At 39.7% G+C, this 24,022-nt stretch overlaps 1 protein-coding gene across 2 annotated transcripts in view; it reads left to right on the forward strand.

The window, feature by feature from the left end:
* Window positions 1–24,022, forward strand: part of GRIN3A (glutamate ionotropic receptor NMDA type subunit 3A) — a 151,656-nt gene that overhangs the window by 42,007 nt on the left and 85,627 nt on the right. For both annotated transcript variants that reach the window (XM_044265233.1, XM_044265234.1), the window contains exons 2-3: window positions 2,062–2,666; window positions 18,126–19,173. In XM_044265233.1, coding sequence (XP_044121168.1) covers window positions 2,062–2,666; window positions 18,126–19,173 — 1,653 coding nt within the window. The remainder of the gene's footprint in view (window positions 1–2,061; window positions 2,667–18,125; window positions 19,174–24,022) is intronic.

The raw sequence follows: 24,022 nt of genomic DNA on the forward strand, positions 1-24,022 counted from the left end.
TGTCATTCAATTTTAATTAAAAAAAAAAAAAAAAAAAACTTTCATCATTTTGTTCCTAACATGACAATGCTGACTTGCAGTTTAAACACTTAACACCATATCAAGATCCTTGTTTTCCCTCTTCCTGTTGAATGCTGCCCAGAGATGATTCTCCAAAGGTTCTGCTTTTATCGTTACAAACCCTGCTCAGAAGCTTAATTTGAAGGACAGAAGTTAAGTTCTGAGGATAAAGGATAAACTTTAAAACTCCATCCTTCACAGGCGCCTGGGTGGCTCTGACGGTTAGGTTAAGTATCTGCCTTTGACTGGGTTCATGATCTCAGAATCTTGGGATCCAGTCCCGTATCCAGCTCCCTGCTCATGGGGAGCCTGCTTCTCCCTCTCACTCTGCCTGCTGCTCCCCCTGTTGGTGTGTGGGCTCTCTTTCTAATAAATTAATAAAATCTTTAAAAACAAAAACAAAAACATCCATCCTTCCTACCAGCATGATAGCTCTCATTTACTGTGGCCTTTTGCCATATTCTTTCTCCCATAAATCCCTTCTGAATCTTCACTCCTAAGTCTGCTCCTATTAAAATTCATTTGGTCCTTCAGAGAATTAAAAGTTCAGCTCAAATCCTATTTCTCATTACACATTTTTAGGTGAGTAACGGGAGGCCACACTTACATTATGTTAAGCACTTGAAACTTTATTTAGAAATCCTTTCTCATTTCTCTACATATATTATTTGTCTGAATGTTTGGAAGTTCTCAAAAATATCTGATAGCCTAATTTCCAGTGGGAACATGTTTCGTTCAGTTCAGCCAGTATTTATTGTGCTCCTAATATGTGGAAGGTATCATGCTAAACATTCTCAGGATGCCAGTGTTATGGGATAAGTAAGTCAAATGTCTGCTCTCAGAAAGAACAGCTAACAAATTTATTAATTGGAGAGTTGTTTCTACTTGACCTGCATGATTAATGATTTGTGACTTTTCAAATAAGAATGATAATAAGAAAAAGTACTCTTCCTTCATTGATTTGGTGAATTCCATAAGTAGATGAAATTGTGATGGAAGTTCCATAAATGTGTTTGAATGGCACACACTTCACATTTCACAGCAAAAATCCCTTCTCAATAGACACAGATACAATCAAGCCTTCAGTACTGAAATATACACTTTATCCTACTGTATATATTGCTAATTAGAACATGGGTCTTCATCCATTCGGGCCGTTATAACAAAATATCACAGACTGGGTGGCCTATAAACAACAGAAATTGATTTCTCACAGTCGTAGAGGTTGGAAGTCAGAGATCAGGGTGCCAGTTTAATTGAGTAAGGGCTCCCTGCTGGGTCACAGCCTGCCAACTTCTCACTGGGCACTCACACAATAGTAGGGGCTGGCTCTAGGGCATTGATCTCATTCATGAGGATTCTGCCCTCATGACTTCGTCACTTCCCAAAGGCCTCACCTCCTTCTGCCATCATATCGAGCATTAGGATTTCAGCATGCATTTTGGGGAAACACAGCATTCAGATAGTAGCGCCATGTGATATAAAATGCCTTCCTCAGAGGCTAAAAGTCTAGGAAACTGATGTATCCATTTTCCACATCATCCTTATATAAGGATGTACTGTTTTAGACTTCTCTGCTATTCATTTTAAAGGAAAGCAAACATAATTTATTTTAATTATTTTACCTGAGAGGAGAATTTAACAGATGAATTACTACCAGCCGTAGTTAGAAATGGAATATATGAAGGGGACAAGCTATAAGGAGGTAGACAAGCCTGATAAAAATTTAAGACCAGCTGGGTCAGCTGGTCATTTACATTTACACCAAAACCCATTTGCCCTCTGGTACCCTTAGTAAGGAAGATCAGTTGTCAGGATTCAGTAATCCCATTAGATAGGAAATATAGTTTTCCAGATGATAGGAATTTTATCCCAGAGGGATTTGAATATTGCAGGGGAAAATGAAGGATTAAGTAAGGCTCAGAAGAAAGCAAACATACCCTTTGTTACCATCTTTGGCCAATGCTTTCTAATTCTTCTTTTTCGTATCTTTAAATACAGAATCCCCTTCACCTACAACTGAGTTTAGAAAATTCATTAAGTTCTGATGCTGATGTCACTGTCTCAATCCTGACCATGAACAACTGGTACAATTTTAGCTTGTTGCTGTGCCAGGAAGACTGGAACATCACCGACTTCCTCCTCCTTATCCAGAAAAATTCCAAGTTCTACCTTGGGTCTATCATCAACATCACCACCAACCTCTCCTCCACCAACGACCTCTTAAGCTTCCTGCAGGTCCAGCTTGAGAGTATTAAGAACAGTACGCCCACCATGGTGATGTTTGGCTGTGACATGGAGAGTATCCGGCGGATTTTCGAAGTTACCACCCAGTTTGGAGTAACCCCCACTGAGCTTCACTGGGTGCTGGGGGATTCCCAGAATGTCGAGGAACTGAGGACAGAAGGTTTGCCCCTCGGGCTCATTGCTCATGGAAAAACAACTCAGTCCATCTTCGAGTACTATGTACAAGATGCCATGGAACTGGTCGCAAGAGCTGTAGCCACGGCCACCATGATCCAGCCAGAACTTGCGCTTATCCCCAGTACCATGAACTGCATGGAGGTGGAAGCCACAAATCTCACTTCAGGACAATATTTATCAAGGTAAGATGCAAGGCCTGTGTTACATCCCCACTCACACGGTTTTGACTCAAAGCAAAATTTCCCTCTCTCTCCCCTTTCCAGAAATCTTGACTTTGAGTAGCTTTAGGCTCTAATAATATTTTTGAGAGGCTTTTGGTTACATAAGTGAGTATTTCATGATGTCATCTGGAATTTGATCTACAGATTTGAAAGCGCATGGTGTGTCATAGGGAACACCTATGCTTTTAAACCCTGGCTTAGCCCCTTACAAGCTATTTGTTCTTGGCAAGTTGTTCAAAAACTCTGACCCTCAGTTTTCTAATTAATAAGCTAGGATTACATTGAATAGCTTGATAGATGATAATTAAGATGAAATTATATATGAAAAGTACCTAAGACCATGCTTTGGCTTCATAGCAGAAGCAGAGAAACAACAAATGTTTCTCTCCCTGCCCACTCTTACATCAACGGACTTAGACAAATCTTTCAAAATCTATACAGAGAAAAAAATTAATTGAGCAAGAAATGGATTTTTCTCTCTCCTCCTAGGCCATGATGCTTAAAGCATTATAGAGTCATAGTAGAAGACATAGACCCTGGAGTTAGACTCTCTGAGCTTGAATTTTAGCTGTGCCACTTACTGCCTGTGTAACTTGGTCAAGTTACTTAACTTCTCTGAGCCTTATTTCCTGTGTCCTCTATTCATTTATGTAAAAAGGACATAAGAAGGGGCGCCTGGGTGGCTCAGTGGGTTAAAGCCTCTGCCTTCAGCTCAGGTCACGATCCCAGGATCCTGGGATCGAGCCGTGCATCAGGCTCTCTGCTCAGCGGGGAGCCTGCTTCCTCCTCTGTCTCTCTGCCTGGTTCTCTGCCTACTTGTGATCTCTGTCTGTCAAATAAATTAAGGATATATTGTTATAACAATATAACAATATATCCTTTTTTTAAAAAATTTTATTTTTTTAAAAATTTTTATTTTTACTATTCACGGGGTCCTTGTAATAGATGGGTGATAGCTAGTTAGCTAGCTAGCTAGCTGGCTAGGTGGTAGATAGGTAATTGATAGCTAGCTGGACAGAATTGAGAGTTCCACAAGAGTTTTACTGCCAGAAACTTGGAGTTTTACATATATATACACATACATATATACATATCCATATGTGTGTGTGTGTGTGTGTGTGTGTGTGTGGGCATCTCTAATTACATACTATTTTATTTAAATGTACCTTTCTTCTCCAGTTTCTCAGTCTGGTTCAGAAGGTAGAATGAAAAAGCCCATTTCATTTAAAGAACAACCCATAATATGGAAATAGTTTTCATGATCCCTGGGAAAAGGAGACTGTTGTTAAAAGATACTCTGTAGGAGCCTAGTTTTGTTTTTTTGTTTTGTTTTGTTTTTTGTTTTTTTCATGAAAAGGACCACCAGTGATCAGAGAGACCAGATAAATTTTTGCCCTTTTAGAGGAGAGGGCTTAGCTCCAGGCTGGTCCCATTTTTAAAGTTTATTTACTTATTTTTAGTAATCTCTAGACCCAACTTGGGGCTCAGGCTCATAAACGTAGATCAAGAGTCTCGTGCTCTTCTGAGCAGGCAGCCCTCTTGGAGCAAGGACATCTTATTGAGAAACAAAAAACAACTAAAGTGTCTTGCATTATAGAAAGACATGACTATATGATGAAATGTCAGGTGGTCATAGTCATTTTATATTTAATCTGTATATGTATATAAATTAATCTAATATGTATATAGATTGAGCAACTACTATGTGCAGGGTGACATGCTAAATGCCATATATTGGCAGAGTTTACTCACAGCCTATACACTCCCTAAAGAAAGTTGTCAATACAATAAAATAATTCAAAATTCACTTATCAGGAATCTACTGATAATAAAATTAGATATTCTGTCATCATCTGAACTTTCCATTTTCCCCATATTGTATTTGAATTTCCACAAGATTAAAGTCTTTGCCTATTTTATTTTATAGATGCTATCAAGATTTAATCTTCTATTTTTGAACTAGTGCATAATTGAGGCTCAGGATTTTATCTGGAATAAGAAAATTCTCCTTCATAACAAAAATATAAGCAAAACTTTTATGTGTAATTTTGAATAGTCATTATTTTGGAAGGACAGTCATAAATAGCAAATAGGAAAAAGCCCTTATGAAAGCTACATTAAGCTATTTAGCATCTTTCTGCCTCATGTAAAATGGAAAGCACAAGAAAAATTATTCTGTTTGGATCCTAAAAATGTTTAGAAACTACAGGGAGAAATATTTGTTTACTTGGGTTGTATATACCCTAGGGGTTCACTTTATCAAGATCAAACTGATCTTTCTGGCTCCTCAAGGTTTAATTTATGTTAAAGCTATGTGCCTCCTTTCACAAGGATCCCATGGTATTTTGTACATGAAATTATATGGTGGTACTTAGTCCATTCCATCATCATTATTTGTCTGTGTGTCTGACTTCTGAGCTAAAGTATAAATTTTATTAAGTAGAGACATTATTATTCAGCCCAGTTTAATGCCTAGCACATAGCAGCCACTTAATAGACATTTATTGAAATAGAAAGAAGGAAAGGAAATTTTATATTATATTTACATCCTATATTATCTGAGGCCATAGAAGAAAAATAGGTGGTTGATAGGTAAATAAAATTTTGTCTAAATTAAAAACATAGTCTTTTTAAACTTAGGTGCTTAGTGTCTTTCTTCTTTTCCTTTTTTCCTTTTTTTTTTTTTAACAGAATATTAGGTTTGTGGATAGCCTTTGCCCTTGAGGCTGTTTCCACATGTTCATCTCACAAAGTTTGAAAGTTTAAAAGAGTGTAAGATTTGGAGCCCAGCAGCAATTCACTCTGTAAAAGGATCAGTGACAATGTGTTCATCTCCATGGATGTGTTTGAGAGTGAATTCCAAGAACTTCAGGAAACACGCCTAGGACTTTTTACGCTCCCTGAGGAATATGGTCAAAAAGAAAGTTTCAAAGGGAAGTGGGCTAAACCCTGGAAGGAGTCTTTATAATGAATAACTGAAAAGCTGCCTTAAGCCATAAAACATCTGTGGAATTTCCATCAGTCTTATTTATTTTGTTGAATACAGTCTTTTAGGAAGTTCATTATTCTCAGTCCATAAGTCACATCTGCATACAGTAATTTTCTTAATTGTTCCTAAATTTTGTGAGGCTGACCCCACGCGCCTTCACTGCGTAATGAAAGACATGAGGATAATGAGCCATGAATAGCGGGTGTCAGTTATGCAAGCTTTCATTTCTCACACCGTCATTTTCAGTTTGGCCTGACAGAATTGTTAACATTTTAAAATGTTAATGAAATCACCAAAAACATGGATTTTTCAGCATAGGCTTTAGACTTGAAAAATGATTTCTCATGACAGACTACATAGATGTCATTAAAGATATAAGGGATTTTATTCTTCCAAGGTCCCCACTTACCAGAGCTAATGTCTGTCAAAAGTACATGTAGATAAAACCAGTTGGGAACTAGGTTCATAGTGTGATCTTTAACAATTTATTTGTAAGTTGTTTTATAAAATGTCAATTATTTGAAGTGATGATATCTGGGTGGTTATTCAGTAACATGAGTGTTTTTGTCCAGCCAATGGCTGTTTGTTGGTCTAGGGTGAGGTAGACAGAATGAAGACATGCATCCTACCGTTTTCAACCTACAGCCTATTGCCTGAGGTTGAAAAGTGAGGAAATGATGATAAAACAAAAAATAGAGATATGTTCCTATAGACAGAGGAGGAAATAATTAACTGTTCTCAGAGACTGAGGAAGAAACACTGGAATTGAATCTTGCCAAACGAGTCATTTTCTAGTTTGGAGCAAATCCAGAGTCATAGGAAATGGCAAAACCCTAAAGAGAAATTTGGTATAGTTGGAGCATACATTGCATGTGAAGAGGATTTGACATGATTCTGGGAAAGTAGTTAATTTGATAGCATGCCACACAGGGCTTTTATGCCAAGCTAAGGAGTGTGCATTTTGTATGCATACTGGATGTCACGTGAATGGCCGAACATTAGCCATGACATATTCATAAAGTCATAGTCCTATAACGAATTAATCAGATAAAGTAATACAGCATAAAAACCTTGAAAGTAATTTTTTAAACCATTACAATAGAAAAATTGTTTTTATTTCTCAAAATTAGTTTTAGCCTTGCTCTCATTTTCTCCCTTGAGTTATAAATGCCAGACTCTGGTGAAAGTAACTAGGAGTTTGACCAACCGTTTCTAGCGTTAGGATTTGTCCATGCTTACTTTAGGCCTTAGATGTTAATGAATCCACTGTTCCTATAGAAAGAGCTCCCTAGGATTAGTCATAGCATGTTCAAAGACTGTTATCCTTTCTTTAAGGGTACCAAGAGTCTAGACACTTACAGACCCTTGTTCCCTTGGCATAAGAAGTCCCTGATCCTTTAGCTTACTAATTATAGTCCTGATAGTTATTCTAGCTTCTTAGCCGGCCATAAAATCTTGCCTTCATTCTTTGAACAGCTTCTACAGGTCAGCTCTGTATCAGATAGGCAGTGATTAGTTCACTTATTCGTTCGCAACCATTTGTTGAAACTTAACTCGTTATTAGGTGAGCACTTTGGCTAATGCTGGAGACACAAAGAGTAGAAAATAGGGGCCCTGCTCTCAGGAAACTTATAATCCCCTTCTTCTGTTCCCTCACTAAGCAAGATATGCTTCTCAAAATATCCATATTTTTTTATCCACTTTCTTTGACTTAGCTGTTTATCACTCTTTGATGGGATAACACCCATTCTGCCATTATTTTCTGGCATCAGCTGGCATTGTTAGGCCCCCTCCTCATTTGTCCGTGAAGAATGGTCCAACATACTAGAGACTCTTTCTCCTCCTTCAAGCTATGGTCATCTTCGTGCTTGCATGGTCAAGCAATACCAAGATTCACTGGCCTTTCACTCACAGTAAATGTTGCTTTATTTTACCAATTCTGGACATATTGTTTACAACCTACTATGTGCCAGGTATTGTGAGGCACTAGGAAACTTCAGGAAAAAAGACCAAGACAAATATCTATTTAAAAATCCTAAGATATAAATCGATGGACCCCATTTTATTCATGGATATTAAAGGAGTTCCAGAAGAACTTGAGGCTGCATGATATAATTCTAATTTGGGATGTTCTTGCCCACCTTTACAATAATTTGCTGGCACTGTGATTATAGCAAAGTTATTTAATCTTTGGAAACTATAAATCCCTTAACTGTAAGGATTCCCATCTTGAAAACTCAAGTGGTGTGCCTAGGGTTGTTTGGCTAGTACTTTATAGGGGAAGATTGTAACCACTTCATCTAAATCCAAATTCCCAATTGAGCAGTAATATAAATCTTCCTTAATTGGGATCCCATTACTTTGTGATTCATATTCTTTTAGTCAAAGCTATATAAATCAGTAGGCATGATGAACCATGTATAAGCATTCTTGTCCTGAGGACCCTACCGAATCAAACTAGTCAGCCTATAGGTTTCATCAGTTTCTTAGAAGAGAGGCAGTTGCAAAAAAAAAAAAAAAAAAAAAGAGAGAGAGAGAGAGAGGCAGTTGCATTGAACATGGGAGCCAGGGATTGGAGGCTGGTAACACTGGTTCCTCATATTCCCAAGGAGAACCCATTGCTGTGAGGTGACCTACTGTGTCCTGCTGTTACTCCTAAGTTAACACTCTCAGCTAGGGTGTCCAAGGTGTCAGTACTTCTAGAAAGCACATACCTTGGGGTCATGAATCTCAGGGACCAACATTTAAGTTCTGTTTCTAGATGTTTCCAGTAGGAGCCCCTTTCACTGGCCTAACTTGACTGAAATCCTTTGAACTTCCCACTCTCTGTCACTTGAGTCATGCCAGGAGCTGAGTCTGAAATTTCCACTAAGTCATGGAAGCCTCAAATAAGGAACATTAGAAAATAGGTATTCCCTCAGTACTCTGTTTTGATGAAAACAGGTCAAATTTGCTTAGTCCAGTATCCAGCAAGTTTTACACTGTGGAATTTTTCCAGATTAGGAGAGCTTCCAAGCTTTTATTTGCCAGAGAGGAAATTGTGCTCTTTGTTGACTTCTTTACTTTGTATTCATCTATTATAAAATTTGGAAATGTGTCAGAAAGAGGTAGGAAAGTGCAGAGGGTAACACTGCAGCTCCACACTGAATTCCAGATCTATCTCTCAGGCCACATCCATCACCAGACCCTATAACCCTTTGGATGGATGATTGACTGGTAAACGCCACATGATGCACCAATGCCAGGGCCGTGCTGCTGGAAGGCACAGCAGCACCTGGGTCAGTGCTGGAGCCAGATCCAGAGAGCTGGCTAGAATGGAGGAAGGAGGGGTATTCCACAAAGCAGTCAGGAGCAGTCAGGGGTTGGGCACAGACCGTAGTTGTCGAGAAGGGTCAAGGTACCTACCAAAAAGCAAAGGGAAAAGAAAACAACTTAAGGGAATGGAACAGATCTAACCATAATGAGAGAAAAAAGCAACAGAAAGGAAAAGGTGCCAGCTTGTCACTCGTGGCACACAGAAGCAGGAAAAAGAATGTTCTACCCATGTGTCCGATTTTTTAATGTGTCCTACTCACACTGATACTAACACAGCCTGCAAAGTGTATTAACACAATCACATAGGCTACTATTTTTCTCCTCTTGGGAAAAAAGCCAAGAAGGACAGGAACTGCCCTTCCGCCGTACAGTTTCACTTGTAAGTAACTGAGTTTTGCTGATGTTGGCAAAGCATAGACTCAAATGATTCGTGTGTTTGTACATATGTACATTTAACATGTTAGTAAATTGCTCTTATCTTATCTATCTTAACTGATAGAAATTTATTTTAAAAGCTGAGCTTTGTAAGTTGATACGACCAATGATTAAAATACGTTGGGGGGACCCTCTGCTCTGAGGGTTGAAATTTAGCAATTTCTAATTCCTTTTAAATTCCTTATCATCAGAGATTTCTGTTTTTCATATGATCCATTATTTGGGGGAAAATGTATGAGAATTTCCATGCTTTGAACAATTTGCGAACTGCGGATGCAGATACTCCCTGGCTGTCTGAGCCCTGTTCTTCTGGCAAAGTGATGAAGAGCTCTTTAAGAGATATGTGTCTAAGCTGAGCAGATGACATGTGTTTAACTGCATTTACCCCATAGACCTCACTGAGTGGTAACTCTGTCCAGGCACCGTGTTGTGCCTGAGATTCAGAGATGGCTCGGAACTCTCTAGGTGCTTAGATGCACGCTCAAGTCTCTTTCAGCTTGACAGCCTGCAGAGTCACGAAGCAGAGCAGTGGGAAGGCCGGGTTTGTTTATTCCTCCCAGCCACTCTGTGGAAGAGATTGCTCTTGGAATACGGAGAATGTCAAAATCTACACCCTCACTGATTTATGGCCCACAGAGCCAAAGATGGAGGTGATCATCTGCCAAATACTTGAGCTTCAGGATTACTACAAAGGATTAGAGAGAACAGTGAAGGCATCATTTCACATGGAGCTTAAGAAATCATCTATATTTAACATTTAATTTGGAGAGCTGTCCCATACACAGAGAACAAAATCAAAGAAAGCAGTGTCCTCTGATAGAATTGGACCATGGGTAAGCTCTGTTGCTGCGGTGGTGAATTCGGGTCACCGGGCAGGGGTCTGCTGCAATGAAAGAGGCCACAGACTGAAAGCTGAACTAGGGACAGCTGGCCATACACATAGGCAAAAGGTCTCCAGGGCCATTTAAAAAAAAAGGGAGATGGTAAGAGAGGCATGAAAAGAGTAAAGGGAGATACGTAAATGGACTTCGCAGGAGGGGGAGCAAGCCTAGGGTGACAACAACAAAAATCATAAAATTAACTGGGGATGGCAAGAGCTAATTCAAGACAAGAATTCCTTTTAACAGGACAGAGCATTGGTGATTCTCTTCTATGAAGTTCACTGACAGGAAAAGAGGGGAAAATAGGAAGAAGAGAAAATTCAGAAAAAATCAGAGAAAGAGCAAAAAGAAATAATGAGAATACTGTGGATTATCCCATATCTCAGAAACTGTAAGAAACTTAAGGGAAGTAATCTAGAGTCTGGGGAAAGACACGAAATGGGGATAATTTAGAAAACACGGGGCATTAGGGAAAAGTTTTGAAGAATTAAGAAAAATCACAAACATGGATTAAAATACAAACATAAAATATGAATAGCTAATATTTCAGACAACTGGATATAAGTGGTTGTAAAAGATCAGAACTGAGTGTGAGTTCTCTAAAAGACGTAGGACTGTCCAAAGGCAGAATAGTTTGGGGCTCCCCAATGATAAAGAGTTGGGAAAAAAAAAAGTGTGGGTATGAGCTTGTGACAGATGTGAAAGTGTAGAACTTTGAAGGATGTGAGTTTTGTCTGGCAGATTTATTACATGATTGTAGGTAATGAATCATGTCAAGAAAAGAGGGCATTTCTGAACATTAGTAGATCTCTTCCCACCTCTCCTCCCTCCCCACAACTCCTGCTCCAAGAAAAGGAAAATGGGCAACTTTAAGGATATTCCTTTGTTCATAATAAAAGGGCTTTATTGAGCTTCTGCTATAGTCAGTAGCTCTACAACTAAATTAAAAGTGACCAAGAAATGAATATTTAGATTCACTGCACAGGAGCAAGTCGACCTGACAAGAATTAGGTGGTGCTGCTGGGAGGGAAGTTGGAGAGAATGTCCCCAACAATGATGGAAGCACAGGCAAAAATTGAAAATTAAGTTCTCACAGTCTAAAAAATGTTATAGAGCTTTATAGAGGATGAACAAGTCTCTCATTCCTCAGGGTGGGGGAGAATATTAAATATGATGAGATGATCATGGGACAAGAAATTCGGCTCATTTTTCAAGATATAAGAGAATGAGGATACAGATTCTTTTAATGATACAAAAGAAAGTTCCCAGAGGGGAAAATAAATCTTATGGCTTTACAGAGCAAAATAGATATGCCCGTGTACAAATAAGATTAATGGAAGGCAATGGTAAGGGGGGAAAAAAAGATAAGAGGGCAATTTAAAAAGAAATAAAAAACAAATGAGAGAAGTAGATATACAAAGATAAGCTGTTAAACTGCTGGGCACCGGAGAAGACATGGGAGGAGGATGATGTATTTAAACAATGATTTGGTTCCTACGTGATCAAAAGGAAGACTGGAAACAGTGCGGTTATTACAGAACTAGTTCAAAAGCAAGAAAAGGTACAGATTTATAACAAATATAAAAAACATAATTCTAGTAAGACTATATAGTGAATAAGAAAAATCTTAGCAGGTATTAAAATCTCTTAAGAGCATGGCAACATTATTTGCAGCAGGAGGTTTTTATGTAGGTTTTAGACCAAGTTTTTACGAAGTAAAGGTATGATAATGTATAATGAATAATAAAATTAGATAAATTAAGATAAACACTGCAGTCAACATTCTGTTATTAAGGAATATAGAAGTATTTGACACAGTTGATCACTGCCCCTCCTTGAAACATCTCTTTTACTTGGCTTCTAGAACCCAGTGATGCCTGCTCTGCTCTTAGCTCTCTGGATAACTTCTCAGGTCCCTTAGCTAGTTCTTCCTTAACAGCGCCACCTTCAGGTGTCCAGTGCCCCAGATTTACTCCTGGGTCTTCTCTGTAATTACTCATCTTGTGATCTCATTTGGTCTCCTTAAATACCATGTCTAGAGGGATGGCTTCCAGTTTCGTAACTCCTGTCTGCACCTCATTCCTGGGCTCCACACGATCTCCAACTACCTACTTGACATTTTTCTTTCAATTTCTAGAAGTTACCTCCAACTTAACCTGAACAAATTGAACTGGTAGTTCTTTTTTTAAAATTTATTTTAATTAATTTATTTTTTTATTACGTTATGTTAGTCACCACACAGTACATCATTAGTTTTTGATGTAGTGTTCCATGATTCATTGTTTGCGTACACCACCCAGTGCTCCATGCAATACGTGCCCTCCTTAATACCCATCACTGGGCTCACTCATCCCCCCACCCCCTCCCCTCTGAAACCCTCAGCTTGTTTCCTGTAGTCCATCGTCTCTCACAGTTCTCACCCACGTTAAACCTGATTCTTTACCTTGGTGGCAACTCCATGCCTCCCCTTGCCAGGGCACAGATTTTGATGTTATCTTTGCATCGCCTTCTCCTGGCAACCATATCTGAGCCATCAGTGGATCCTGCCATTCCCAGCTTCAAAACAGATCAGGATCTGACCTTCACTGCTACCATCTCAGGCTAAACCATCATCACCTTTTGTCTGGGTGCTGGAAACAGCCCCCTAACTGGTCTTTCTGCTGCTGTTCTCTCTTCAGTTCATTCTCAACACAGCACTGGGGTGATCCTGTTAAAATCTAAATCGTGTCATATCGCTATTTCTCTGCTCAAACCCACCGATGGATTTCTGTCTCATGCAGAGAAGAAATGAAATCCTTTCAGTGACCCACAACATGCTATTTTCCCAACTCCACACCCACACATTTTCTCTGACTATCTTAAACTCATACCCCTCCCTCCTGTAGGTGTTCCTCAAGCAGTAGACAGGACCCCACTTTAAGAAAGCTGGATTCAGTACTCCCTCTACAGGGAAGGTTCCATCCAGATCTCCTCCTTCTGGTTAGCTCCTCCCCTTTCTTCTGCTCTTTATTCAAATACCTCTTCCTCGCCGGCCTCTATAATTTAAAATTCCACGCCACTACCACCAACCCAGACACATTTCACCTCTTTACTCTGCTTTATTTTTCTTCCTTTGCACTTAGGAGCTCTAATATCCCATACAAGTACCTATTTATCACATGTTTTCTGTCTCCTTTGGTAGAATATAAGCTGTATAGATTTGTGCTCTTCTGTTCACTGCTATAGCCCCTAGCCCCTAGCACAGTTCCTGGCACACAGTACTACTGAATGAATCAATGATTGAATGGGTGACGTGTTGTTTTTTTTCACATCTTTGTTCATTTATTTTAATGAATAAGAAAATGCTTTAATTAGTGTATCAAGTTTTGTGTGCAAATGTGGCTTCCAAAATATATCTTAAATGTATTAAACACTGTTCTTGCTTATACTGTGAACTGTCTCAAAAACAGTTTTAACATAATTTGCAAAGTACACATTTTATCTTGGATCCTATACAAATCAACACATACTCTTAATTAGTGAGATAATTGGGAGCTTTTACTAAAGTGATAAGTTACCTCAATGCAGATTAACTAATGAGCTTCATTCGTTGAGCAGAGTGGTATCTTGGGAGGTATGCTGATAAAAAACGTAGATACCTGACTGCTTTGTTAAACACTGGACAGGAAAGGCATGGTGCTAAACTAGGCTCTTACCCAGCGCCAGATCCGAGCCTTTATCACACATGACAAAGCTATGGTAATATTCTTCTAAGTGGTCTCCTGGTCACCATCTCTTCCTTCCTATGTACACAGCGTACCTGTTTCCAGATCAGTATTGCTAATGCAGACCTCTGCTTATATCATTTCTCTGCTCAGAAATCTTCACGACTCCCCTTTTCCTATTAAATAAAATCCAGTCTCATAAAATGAACATGCAAAGCCTCTATAGTCTCGTTGCAATCTGCTTTTCCTATATTATTTTCTCCTATTTTTCTACCCCACTCTCCAATTGGATTTTTGTGCTTTCTACCCCTTGTTATATTTTCCACTTCCTTAGCTTTCCTCATAACATTCTTGAAGCTGGAAGGTTTATTTAGAATTCATTGCTAGAGCAGTAGTGTGGTCAACACAGAGTATGGTGATATTAGAGCCTGTGACCCAGGCTCTAAATTTCTATTAAAAGACTCTAAGATCGCTTTTCTCCTTTTTTATACCCACATTGCTGTATGGGCTTACACTGAGCTGATACTCAACTAAATACCAGGACTTATTTATGTGACCTTCCATCAAGCTGAGTTTCACTCATCTTTAGTGTGGTTTGTGGATGGAATGCAACCTTGTGCATTTAGTGCCTTAAAATCAGTACTTTGCTTTTTTTTTTTTTTTTAAGATTTTATTTATTTATTTGATAGAAGACACAGTGCAAGGGAACACAAGCAGGGGGAGTGGGAGAGGGAGAAGCAGGCTTCCCGCTGAGCAGGGAGCCTGATGCAGGGCTCTATCCTAGGACCCTGGGATCATGACCTGAGCCGAAGGCAGACGCTTAATGACTGAGGCACCCAGGTGCCCCAAAATCACTACTTTTCTTTTCGAAGACTATATATCTCCTGATAATGCCGTTGTTTCTCCACTTACATGGCTATTACCTTAGCTCTTGCCACCCTAAGCCCCTTATGAAACAAGAAGAGGAGGAAAGAAACGTTATTCTTCACGTATGAAAGTGTGCTCAGCTTCTTCCTCCTTCCATACCATTTTCTATATAGCTAATTTGGGGGTAGGGTCTTTTTAAAATCAAACCTGATGGCCATGTCCTTCCCCCAATAGAATCCCCTCATTGGCTCCACATTACCTTCATCATAATCTCAGACCTTTTGAAATTCATTTCCCACCTTTATCTGCAGCCTTATTTCTCACCGCATGTCATCCTGCATTCCATCTCCAGCTTTTGCATGCACATCTCCCTGGGTGATGGTATCAGTCCCCAGTGTCTCTCTCTGGCTCTTCTTTTATACACACTCAATTCTGGCACTTCTCCTCTAAGAGGCTTCCCTGTCATGTCTGCAGTAGAACGTGCAGGAGTCCTTGGCCTCTGTCCCAGTGGCACCCATATTTACCTCTGTCATGACCCTGAAATTGTGTCTTTGCTTTTCTTTGTCTGCATTGGAAGACTTTCATATGCTTGAGAACAATGAGTGTGTCTTTCATCTCTGTAACTCTAATGTTAAGAACAGTATTTGCATCAGTTTCTCCTGTCAATAAATTTATTCCTGAGCTTTTGTTTTCTTGTTCGTTTAAGAAGAATCCAGGCATAATAAAAAGGAACATGGTAGAAACTGATTAGAGCAAAAGTGAGATTTTAATCACTTAATCAGTGGGCATTTAAACTTTGCTTATGCATTGTCATCACATTGCAAAGAATACGTAGTGAAGGGGAAAATAACTGAAAGCTGTCAATAGGTTATTTTAATTTACCCTGTCTGTAAAACTGAAAAAAGAGACTGAAATCATCTGTCATAAATGAGGATTCTCCAAGACCCAATTTCTTGGTGCCAATTGCGTAATGAAACAAGCACTGGGCTTTCTGGTCTGAGAACACTGTAGACATTTAGATCCTGATAGATTTGCGTTTCTGTGACAGATGGATGCCTCAGAGACAACTGAGCATTGTCCTTCAGTTACCATCTTAGATGTTACTGACCATCAATGATGAGGAACAAGTTTTACTGGAATGAAGGAGTTATGTAATTTCTGAAAGATATCGGAGATGATAAAAGCGGTAATCCTTGAAGGATCCATCCAGCTAGAAATCTATAATTAAGTCCCAAATATTCTTAAAATAGTGAATGCCTTCTCTTTCTACAACTCCAACTTAACTTTACTGTTCACCAAATTGACCAAATGAAATTAATCTATTTACTACAAACCTTTTTGTTCCTTAGGCTATATCAGTGTGTGTGTGTGTGTGTGTGTGTGTGTGTCTGTGTGTGTGTGAGAGAGAGAGAGAGAGAGAGAAAGAGAGAGGGAGAGAGAGAGAGAACACACATGTAATAGTAGATTGCTCTTTAGAAACACAATTGTAGTCACCCTTCCTTTATCTAGGTAATTATCAACTGATTAATTTGTGTATTTTAATGATTTGGTTCCCTATTTCTCTAAAGAAGCATAAAACTATTTTAAAGTTTAAGATAACTGAGACTTCATTACTTGTTGCAAAATAGAATTCATTTTAAGCAGTAGAGAGTCCCACTGGGGAGTGCTAACATGAATAATTACCATTACATGCAATCTACCAAAATGAGCAGTTTCATTGCGTTTAGTGATAGGATCGTCTTCAGATGTGATTTACATTTATATCTCTAATGAAAATTAGTACATTCTTCACACATTTTGATTTTTCTATGTCCCTTCTGTGGCAGCATAACCTCTTACTACTTGTATTTGCCTTTGTAAATTACTGAGTAATGTTGGTGGCAGGCAATGGGTGAACATGTTTTGCTGAGAGTGTAGACTTGTATCATCTGATTGCTCAAAAAAACTTCTGTTACATTCCACATTTCATTGTAACTCCTTGTAATTTAAAATGTGTCTTGAGTACCCTCTATGAGTTTCTCATAATGCAATACTTTGTGTTTCCAACTAGAGAAGTTCTGTTAGAGATTAGGGAAAAGTGACCTGGGGACAGGCTTGATTGAAAAAACTTGAATGACCCTGAATAATAGGTACCATATGTGAAACATTTGTTCTAGGTCAAAAGGTAGGGTGTATACTGTACATGCAGTATTTCCGGCCCTTGTAATGGAGGCAGTATTATCTTTCCCATTTTGCTGACAACAAAACCAAGGACAATGCTAGAAGGTAGCTGAGCCAAAATCCAAACAGAGGTGTGTCTGATGTCAAAATGTAGGCTTTCCTTTGGACAGAGGCCATAATTAAGAATAAGAAAGTACCACAAATTTGTTACTTCGTATTGCCTTATCTTCCCAGACACTGACCAAGCATTTTCCTACCTGGCCCATATCAGAACATATATTTGACAATGCCTGGTTCCTTGGGTTAGGAATCAGTACATCATTCAGTTGGTAATTTTCCTTTCTTTGACTTGGGCAGAGAAGCTCTTTCCAGAGCCAGAGCCAATTGTTTTTCTCTAATGACTTAGAGTTAGGGTACCCTGAGGCTATCCTGAGATCTGCAAGTCTATTTCTCATCTTTTCCTTTGTTGCATGGATGATATCCAACAGTCTGCTTTGACTGGACTTATGGGGACAGATGTGTTGATTGTTTCCACTGTGAAAAAGAGAAACATTGAAAGTAAGATTAGGCTATTTTCTGGAAATATGAATGCAATTTTTAAGCATTTATAAAAGAATAGGCGTACATACTAAAACTCATTCCTTGCACCAAAACCAATATTTATTGAGCTAATTTCATTGCAGTTGAATAGAGTGAACATTAGAAATGAAACACTAAGGATGCCGAGAACCTTCAAAGCTTGGAAAGTTGTGAGAATGTACAATTAATGGTTTACAATAGGAGACAATTAGCACATCTCTTAACTAGGAATAAAGAGATTTGGAGTAAGACCATGAGTCACACACCTAGCCCAGAGTTAGAACCTAAGGGTGTGATCTCATTTGCTTAATGAAATAAGACTCATTTCTTAGAAAAAGTCCAGATTATTAATTCCTGAGGAATTTATAGGCAACGCCTTTAAAAAAAAATAGACTTTCTTTTTATTAAGGCAAAGAAGCAAAGATGAGCACTCCTCCCTATCTTTGGCCTCACCTCTTTTCCTTATTTTGCCTTTGCTCCTCTTTTCCAGGTTTCTAGCCAACACCACTTTCAGAGGCCTCAGTGGTTCCATCAAGGTAAAAGGTTCCACTATCATCAGCTCAGAAAACAACTTTTTCATCTGGAATCTGCAACATGACCCCATGGGAAAGCCAATGTGGACACGTTTGGGCAGATGGCAAGGGGGCAAGATTGCCATGGACTATGGAATATGGCCAGAGCAGGCCCAGAGGCACAAAACCCACTTCCAATACCCAAGTAAACTACATTTGAGAGTGGTTACCCTGATTGAACATCCATTTGTCTTCACGCGGGAGGTAGATGATGAAGGCTTGTGCCCTGCTGGCCAACTCTGTCTAAACCCCATGACTAATGACTCCTCTGTCTTGGACAGCCTTTTTAACAGCCTCCATAGCAGTAATGATACAGTGCCCATCAAATTCAAGAAGTGCTGCTATGGATATTGCATTGATCTGCTGGAAAAGCTAGCAGAAGACATGAACTTTGACTTTGACCTCTATATTGTTGGGGATGGCAAGTACGGAGCCTGGAAAAATGGGCATTGGACTGGGCTGGTGGGTGATCTCCTGAGTGGGTCAGCCCACCTGGCAGTCACTTCCTTCAGCATCAATACTGCTCGAAGCCAAGTGATAGATTTCACCAGTCCTTTCTTTTCCACCAGCTTGGGCATCTTAGTGAGGACCCGAGACACAGCAGCTCCCATTGGAGCCTTCATGTGGCCACTCCACTGGACAATGTGGCTGGGGATTTTTGTGGCTCTGCACATCACTGCCATCTTCCTCACTCTGTATGAATGGAAGAGCCCCTTTGGTATGACTCCCAAGGGGCGAAATAGAAGTAAAGTCTTCTCCTTCTCTTCAGCCTTGAATGTCTGTTATGCCCTGTTGTTTGGTAGAACAGCAGCCATCAAACCCCCCAAATGCTGGACTGGCAGGTTTCTAATGAACCTTTGGGCCATTTTCTGTATGTTTTGCCTTTCTACATACACGGCGAACTTGGCTGCTGTCATGGTTGGTGAGAAGATCTATGAAGAGCTCTCTGGAATACATGATCCTAAGGTAATGTTTCTTTTTTACTCTAGCTTTCTTTATAGTCCATTATAGCTCCATATGTTGTGTCTTATGCTGTAGTATGTTGATGTTCTTTCATCTAATGCAATATTTTCTCAGCCATCGCTAGAGACCAAGAGCTAAATTAAGTATTTTGTTGTTTTATTGAATGAAGCAAAGAGAATGAGGGGCTTTTGAGGAGTGTTTTTTCTAGAGAACATCTTTCTTCTGGGAACTCTATTAGCAAGTTTTTCTTGTGTTATTTGTGCATCTCACAGAATGACCATCAAAGAATAGACTTACAAAGTATTTTCACCCACAGCAGACTTCAAAAACTGACTAATTGCTTCTCCTGGGAATTAATGGAAATACACAGTAGGATCCAAATTTAAATTGTAAAGAATCCTTTTTTTTTTGCCGTTAAAAAATAGTAAAATGGAAAGAACTAACATTTTATCATAAACACCCAAAGCGAGATGCTAGAGAGCTCAATGGGTATAGAACAAGGAGTACTGAACAAATTGAGATGGCAGGATTACCTAAAAAACAGGGTGTCTTTATACAGTAAGGAAATCCATAAAGCTGGCCAACCTGACTGAGGTTATGGTGCCAACAGTCACATTACAATGTCCAAGGACATTCAAAAAAGGATACCTATTCTAGGCTGCCTTTGATATCCTGGACATCTGACCCTAAGGGGAAAAGGGAGGAGTCAGATGGAGTTCAGGTATACAGACAGGTAAAGCAGTGGTGATCCTCAAGTAAAGAGAGCCATGTCTGTGTTCTGTCTGGATTAAAACAGGACCCCTTTCTGTGACTAGGGGCATGAAAAACCCATTACAACCTAGTGGGAGTAGTGAGGAGGTGGTGGTTGAGGCTCAAGAAAATTGGAATAAGGCCCAAGGGAATACTACAGTCTTGATGGGGAACAGAATTCAGATCCAGAGCAAAAGTATGTTCCAAGGCATACGACCCACCTAGGAGAGATTAGAGTAAGTCGCAATTGAGTGGGCATACCTGGGACATGCTGTGTTTAAAGCAACTTGAGCTCAGCTGAGCATTTCAAATTGGGAAACACTCATCATGCCTTTTCAAATACCCCTTTCCACACCAAGCCTCAAGGTATTAAAACTTTACTATAAATTCAAATTAAACATTTAAAATCAGTTTCATAGAGTATCAACATATAGGATGTTTGCAACTATCTTTATCAAATGATGAAGTGGCCCAGAGGGCAGGCAGCAGCCTTAGACGTCTCATAAATGGTTTGGATTAAGATATAAGGTCTGTTCTGCAAACAAATGAACATGAACAACTTGACCCATAACTGCAGACCTCCTGGTAAGTGACACGAACCTCATGAAAAGGTTCAACAAACAGTGGCTTGCTGATTAGGCAAGGATTGCATTGTCTTCTAATGAACACTCAGGGCTTCAGGTTATGAGCTGGAATCCAATGAACAGCAATAAGTCTGTAGCATAAATAGATGTGTCACCTTAAAGAGAGATTTTCATAGTGTTTCTGCATTCATGCTTTACAATGGGATTAGCAACTGCTGTTTATTCTTTGCCCTAGTGGACCTGTAGACCTCCCAAAGTTTCACTGTCTTCTTAAAGGCTTACCCAGATTTTTTACATGAATCTTGCTAATGTGATGCTTAAATTAGAAACTGGGAGCGGAAACCATTCAATCCAGTGTAGTACAAAAGACAATCTAATATAAGCCTATTGTGAAGATTCTGGACCATTATCTCATGTAAAAAGGTGAACGCAATACTGACTAGAGAGGTTCATTAATCAAAGCTAAAGATTGTCAGAATTAAGTCATGAATGCTATGTGTGAGAAACCTGTAGCAATGATTATTTTAGGGGATTAAATGGAAAATCATAAAGAAAAACTACACAGCAGTAAAACAGTCTCTTTAAACAAAAAGAGACGTTCAGTCCTTGACTCCACCAGAATAAAAGGTGAAGTTTTGGGCACATGGGTGGCTCAGTGGGTTACGCATCTGCCTTGGGCTGAGGTCATGATTCCAGGGTCCTGGGATCGAGCCCCGCATTGGATTCTGCTCAGTGAGGAGCCTGCTTCTCCCTCTCCTTCTATCTGCCTTCCTGACTTCTTGTGCATGCTCTCTCTCTCTCTTTCTGTCAAATAAATAAATAAAATCTTTAAAATAAATAAATAAATAAAAGATGAAATTTTTATAAATTTACTCCCACCCATAAGACAAAATGAGCAGAACTAGACAAAGTCAACTTTGTGTTATAGCTGATAAGTTTGTTTTTTTTTTTAAAGATTTTATTTATCTATTTGACAGAGAGAGATTACAAGTAGGCAGAGAGTCAGGTAGAGAGAGAGAGAGGAGGAAGCAGGCTCCCTGCCGAGCAGAGAGCCCGATGCGGGACTTGATCCCAGGACCCTGAGATCATGACCTGAGTCGAAGGCAGGGGCTTAACCCACTGAGCCACCCAGGCGCCCCGATAGCTGATAAGTTCTTAATGAAGTGGGACAATTATCTAAAATACTTCTAGTTTGGGGCATCTGGGTGGCTTAGTCAGTTAAGTGTCTGCCTTCAGCTAGGTTGAAGGCAGGTGATCAGGTCCTGCATCGTGCTCCCTGCTCATCAGGGAGCCTGCTTCTCCCTTGCCCTCTGCCACTCCGCCTGCTTGTGCTCTCTCGCACGTTCGCTCGCTCTCATAAATAAGTAAAATCTTTTAAAAATTTTTAAAAATAAAGTACTTTCAATTTGAGATAATAAACTAATTTCCACTAAATTTCGCCCCCCAAATGTGTATTTCTCCCCCTTGTCATTTCTGTGGTAAATTCTTTCACTTACAGGTTTTTGTCATATAAAGATACCCAGATCATTTGACTAAGCAGTTCTTGACATCTGGACTTCGGGCGAATACTGTTGGTGACAAAATTGTTCCATTTTCATCCAGATTTGTGGTATTATGCAAATGACAGTGTCTTCACCCTCCCACAGAGAGATATGATTAAAATAATTTTCATAACCTTTCAGTCCCTCAGCGTTCATCCTTCAGTGTATTGCAGTTAACTCACATGAGTGCTTTTCGGTCCTACCTTTTAGGGGACTGTATCTTTTTTCTTACACTGAATGATGTAGAGAAACAACTTAGAAAGTTGTAAACATGGTGAAGTTCAGAAACAGGAAATAGTGTCAAAGTTCAAGGAAAGGGCGGTTACCTTCTACTTAGTACATCAGGGGAAGGCTTAAGTAACAAGATAAAAATGTGTGCTTATTCTTGAAGAGCACTTGGAAACTGGACATGTGTGTCAAGGGAGAAATGGTCATTCCAAGCAAAGCAACAGAATGAACTGCTTTCAGGTGGAAAGTGTAAGGCATAGTCAGGAGGAGTTGAATTGAGGAGTTCAATTTAGCCATGGCATATGTTCCGTGAAAGGAAGGAGGTGGGATCCATGTCTAAAAATTAAGTTCAGTTGAGATAACAGAAGATCTTAGACATCAGGCTGAGACTCATGAACTTCATCTGACAGTAGAATTCCACTGACAATTCTTGAAAAATGGAATAGCAGATTGGAAGAGTACCCATTTAGGATGGTTGCTGAAGTAGCATTTAAACCAGATTAGAAGAGAAGGACAATGAGCAGAAGCTGTAGTTATATTCACTGATAGAAAGAAGACAAATGCAGGAAATCTGGTGGTGATCAAGTCCATTGGACTTGGCAATTAACTGAGTGTGAGAGGCAACCAAGAGTCACCTTCACAGTTACAGGGCTCAGTGTCTGAGATGCTGGTACCATTCAGGAAAGCAGAGACGGCACTTTATGGACTAGAAAATCCAGTTGATCAGTTCAGTTTTACACGTGGCATTTTAAAATCTGTTTTGGACATCCAGGGGAGATCCAGCAGGCATTTGGAAATGAGAGTTCAGGAATGGGAGTGAAGCTGGTGGGAATTCTGGCCAGAGAGGTGATCCTGTGTATTAAAGCTTTCAGAGAGTATGAGATCCCCAAGGGAGAAGGTGGTAGGGGGAAAAATAAATGTTTGAAAGAAAGCAGCAGGCATGAAGTCTCATGTGTTGGAGAACAGGATCTGTAGAGAGACAAGATAGAGAATAAAGAGATAAAGATGCCCTGTAACAAAGTCACACAGACCCTTGAGTGTCCCTCTCTCTCTAGCTTGGGGTTTTACTTTTTGAGGTGAAGATTGTTACTAGCCTACTGCCATGCCTAGCTTCTTGCCAGCAGTTATCAGAGGACAAAGGCCAATCAGGGCCCAGTCCAAATTGAGAATTGTTAGTGTGCAAGTGTGCCTGTGTGTTTGTGTTTTCGTGTGTTTATGTTTTTTGTCTGATGAAGCTGGGTTTATGTGGTTTGCTTTTTCCTCGTTTTTTTCCCAAACTCCATTCAAATTCACTTGATGGTATTTTTTTTTTTTAAGATTTTATTTATTTATTTGTCAGAGAGAGAGGGAGAGAGAGTGAGCACAGGCAGACAGAGTGGCAGGCAGAGGCAGAAGGAGAAGCAGGCTCCCCGCCGAGCAAGGAGCCCGATGTGGGACTCGATCCCAGGACGCTGGGATCATGACCTGAGCCGAAGGCAGCTGCTTAACCAACTGAGCCACCCAGGCGTCCCCCACTTGATGGTATTTTTGTTCGAATAAATGAAAACATATCATTTACGTAGAAGTCATGGATCTCTGTAGTTTTCTTGGTCCCCTCAATCTGAAAGAAAGGTGGCATATTGGTCACACTCTGAAGATTCTTCCACCCCCCACTCACTATCTGATTTGTTTTCCTCTCCTTTCGAGCTCCTCACTTGCTAGATATTAGGACAGCCCCCAGGATACCATGCAGCCATTCTCAACCCAGTT

This window comes from Neovison vison, chromosome 9 (assembly GCF_020171115.1).
Source record: "Neovison vison isolate M4711 chromosome 9, ASM_NN_V1, whole genome shotgun sequence".
Classification (NCBI taxonomy): domain Eukaryota; kingdom Metazoa; phylum Chordata; class Mammalia; order Carnivora; family Mustelidae; genus Neogale; species Neogale vison.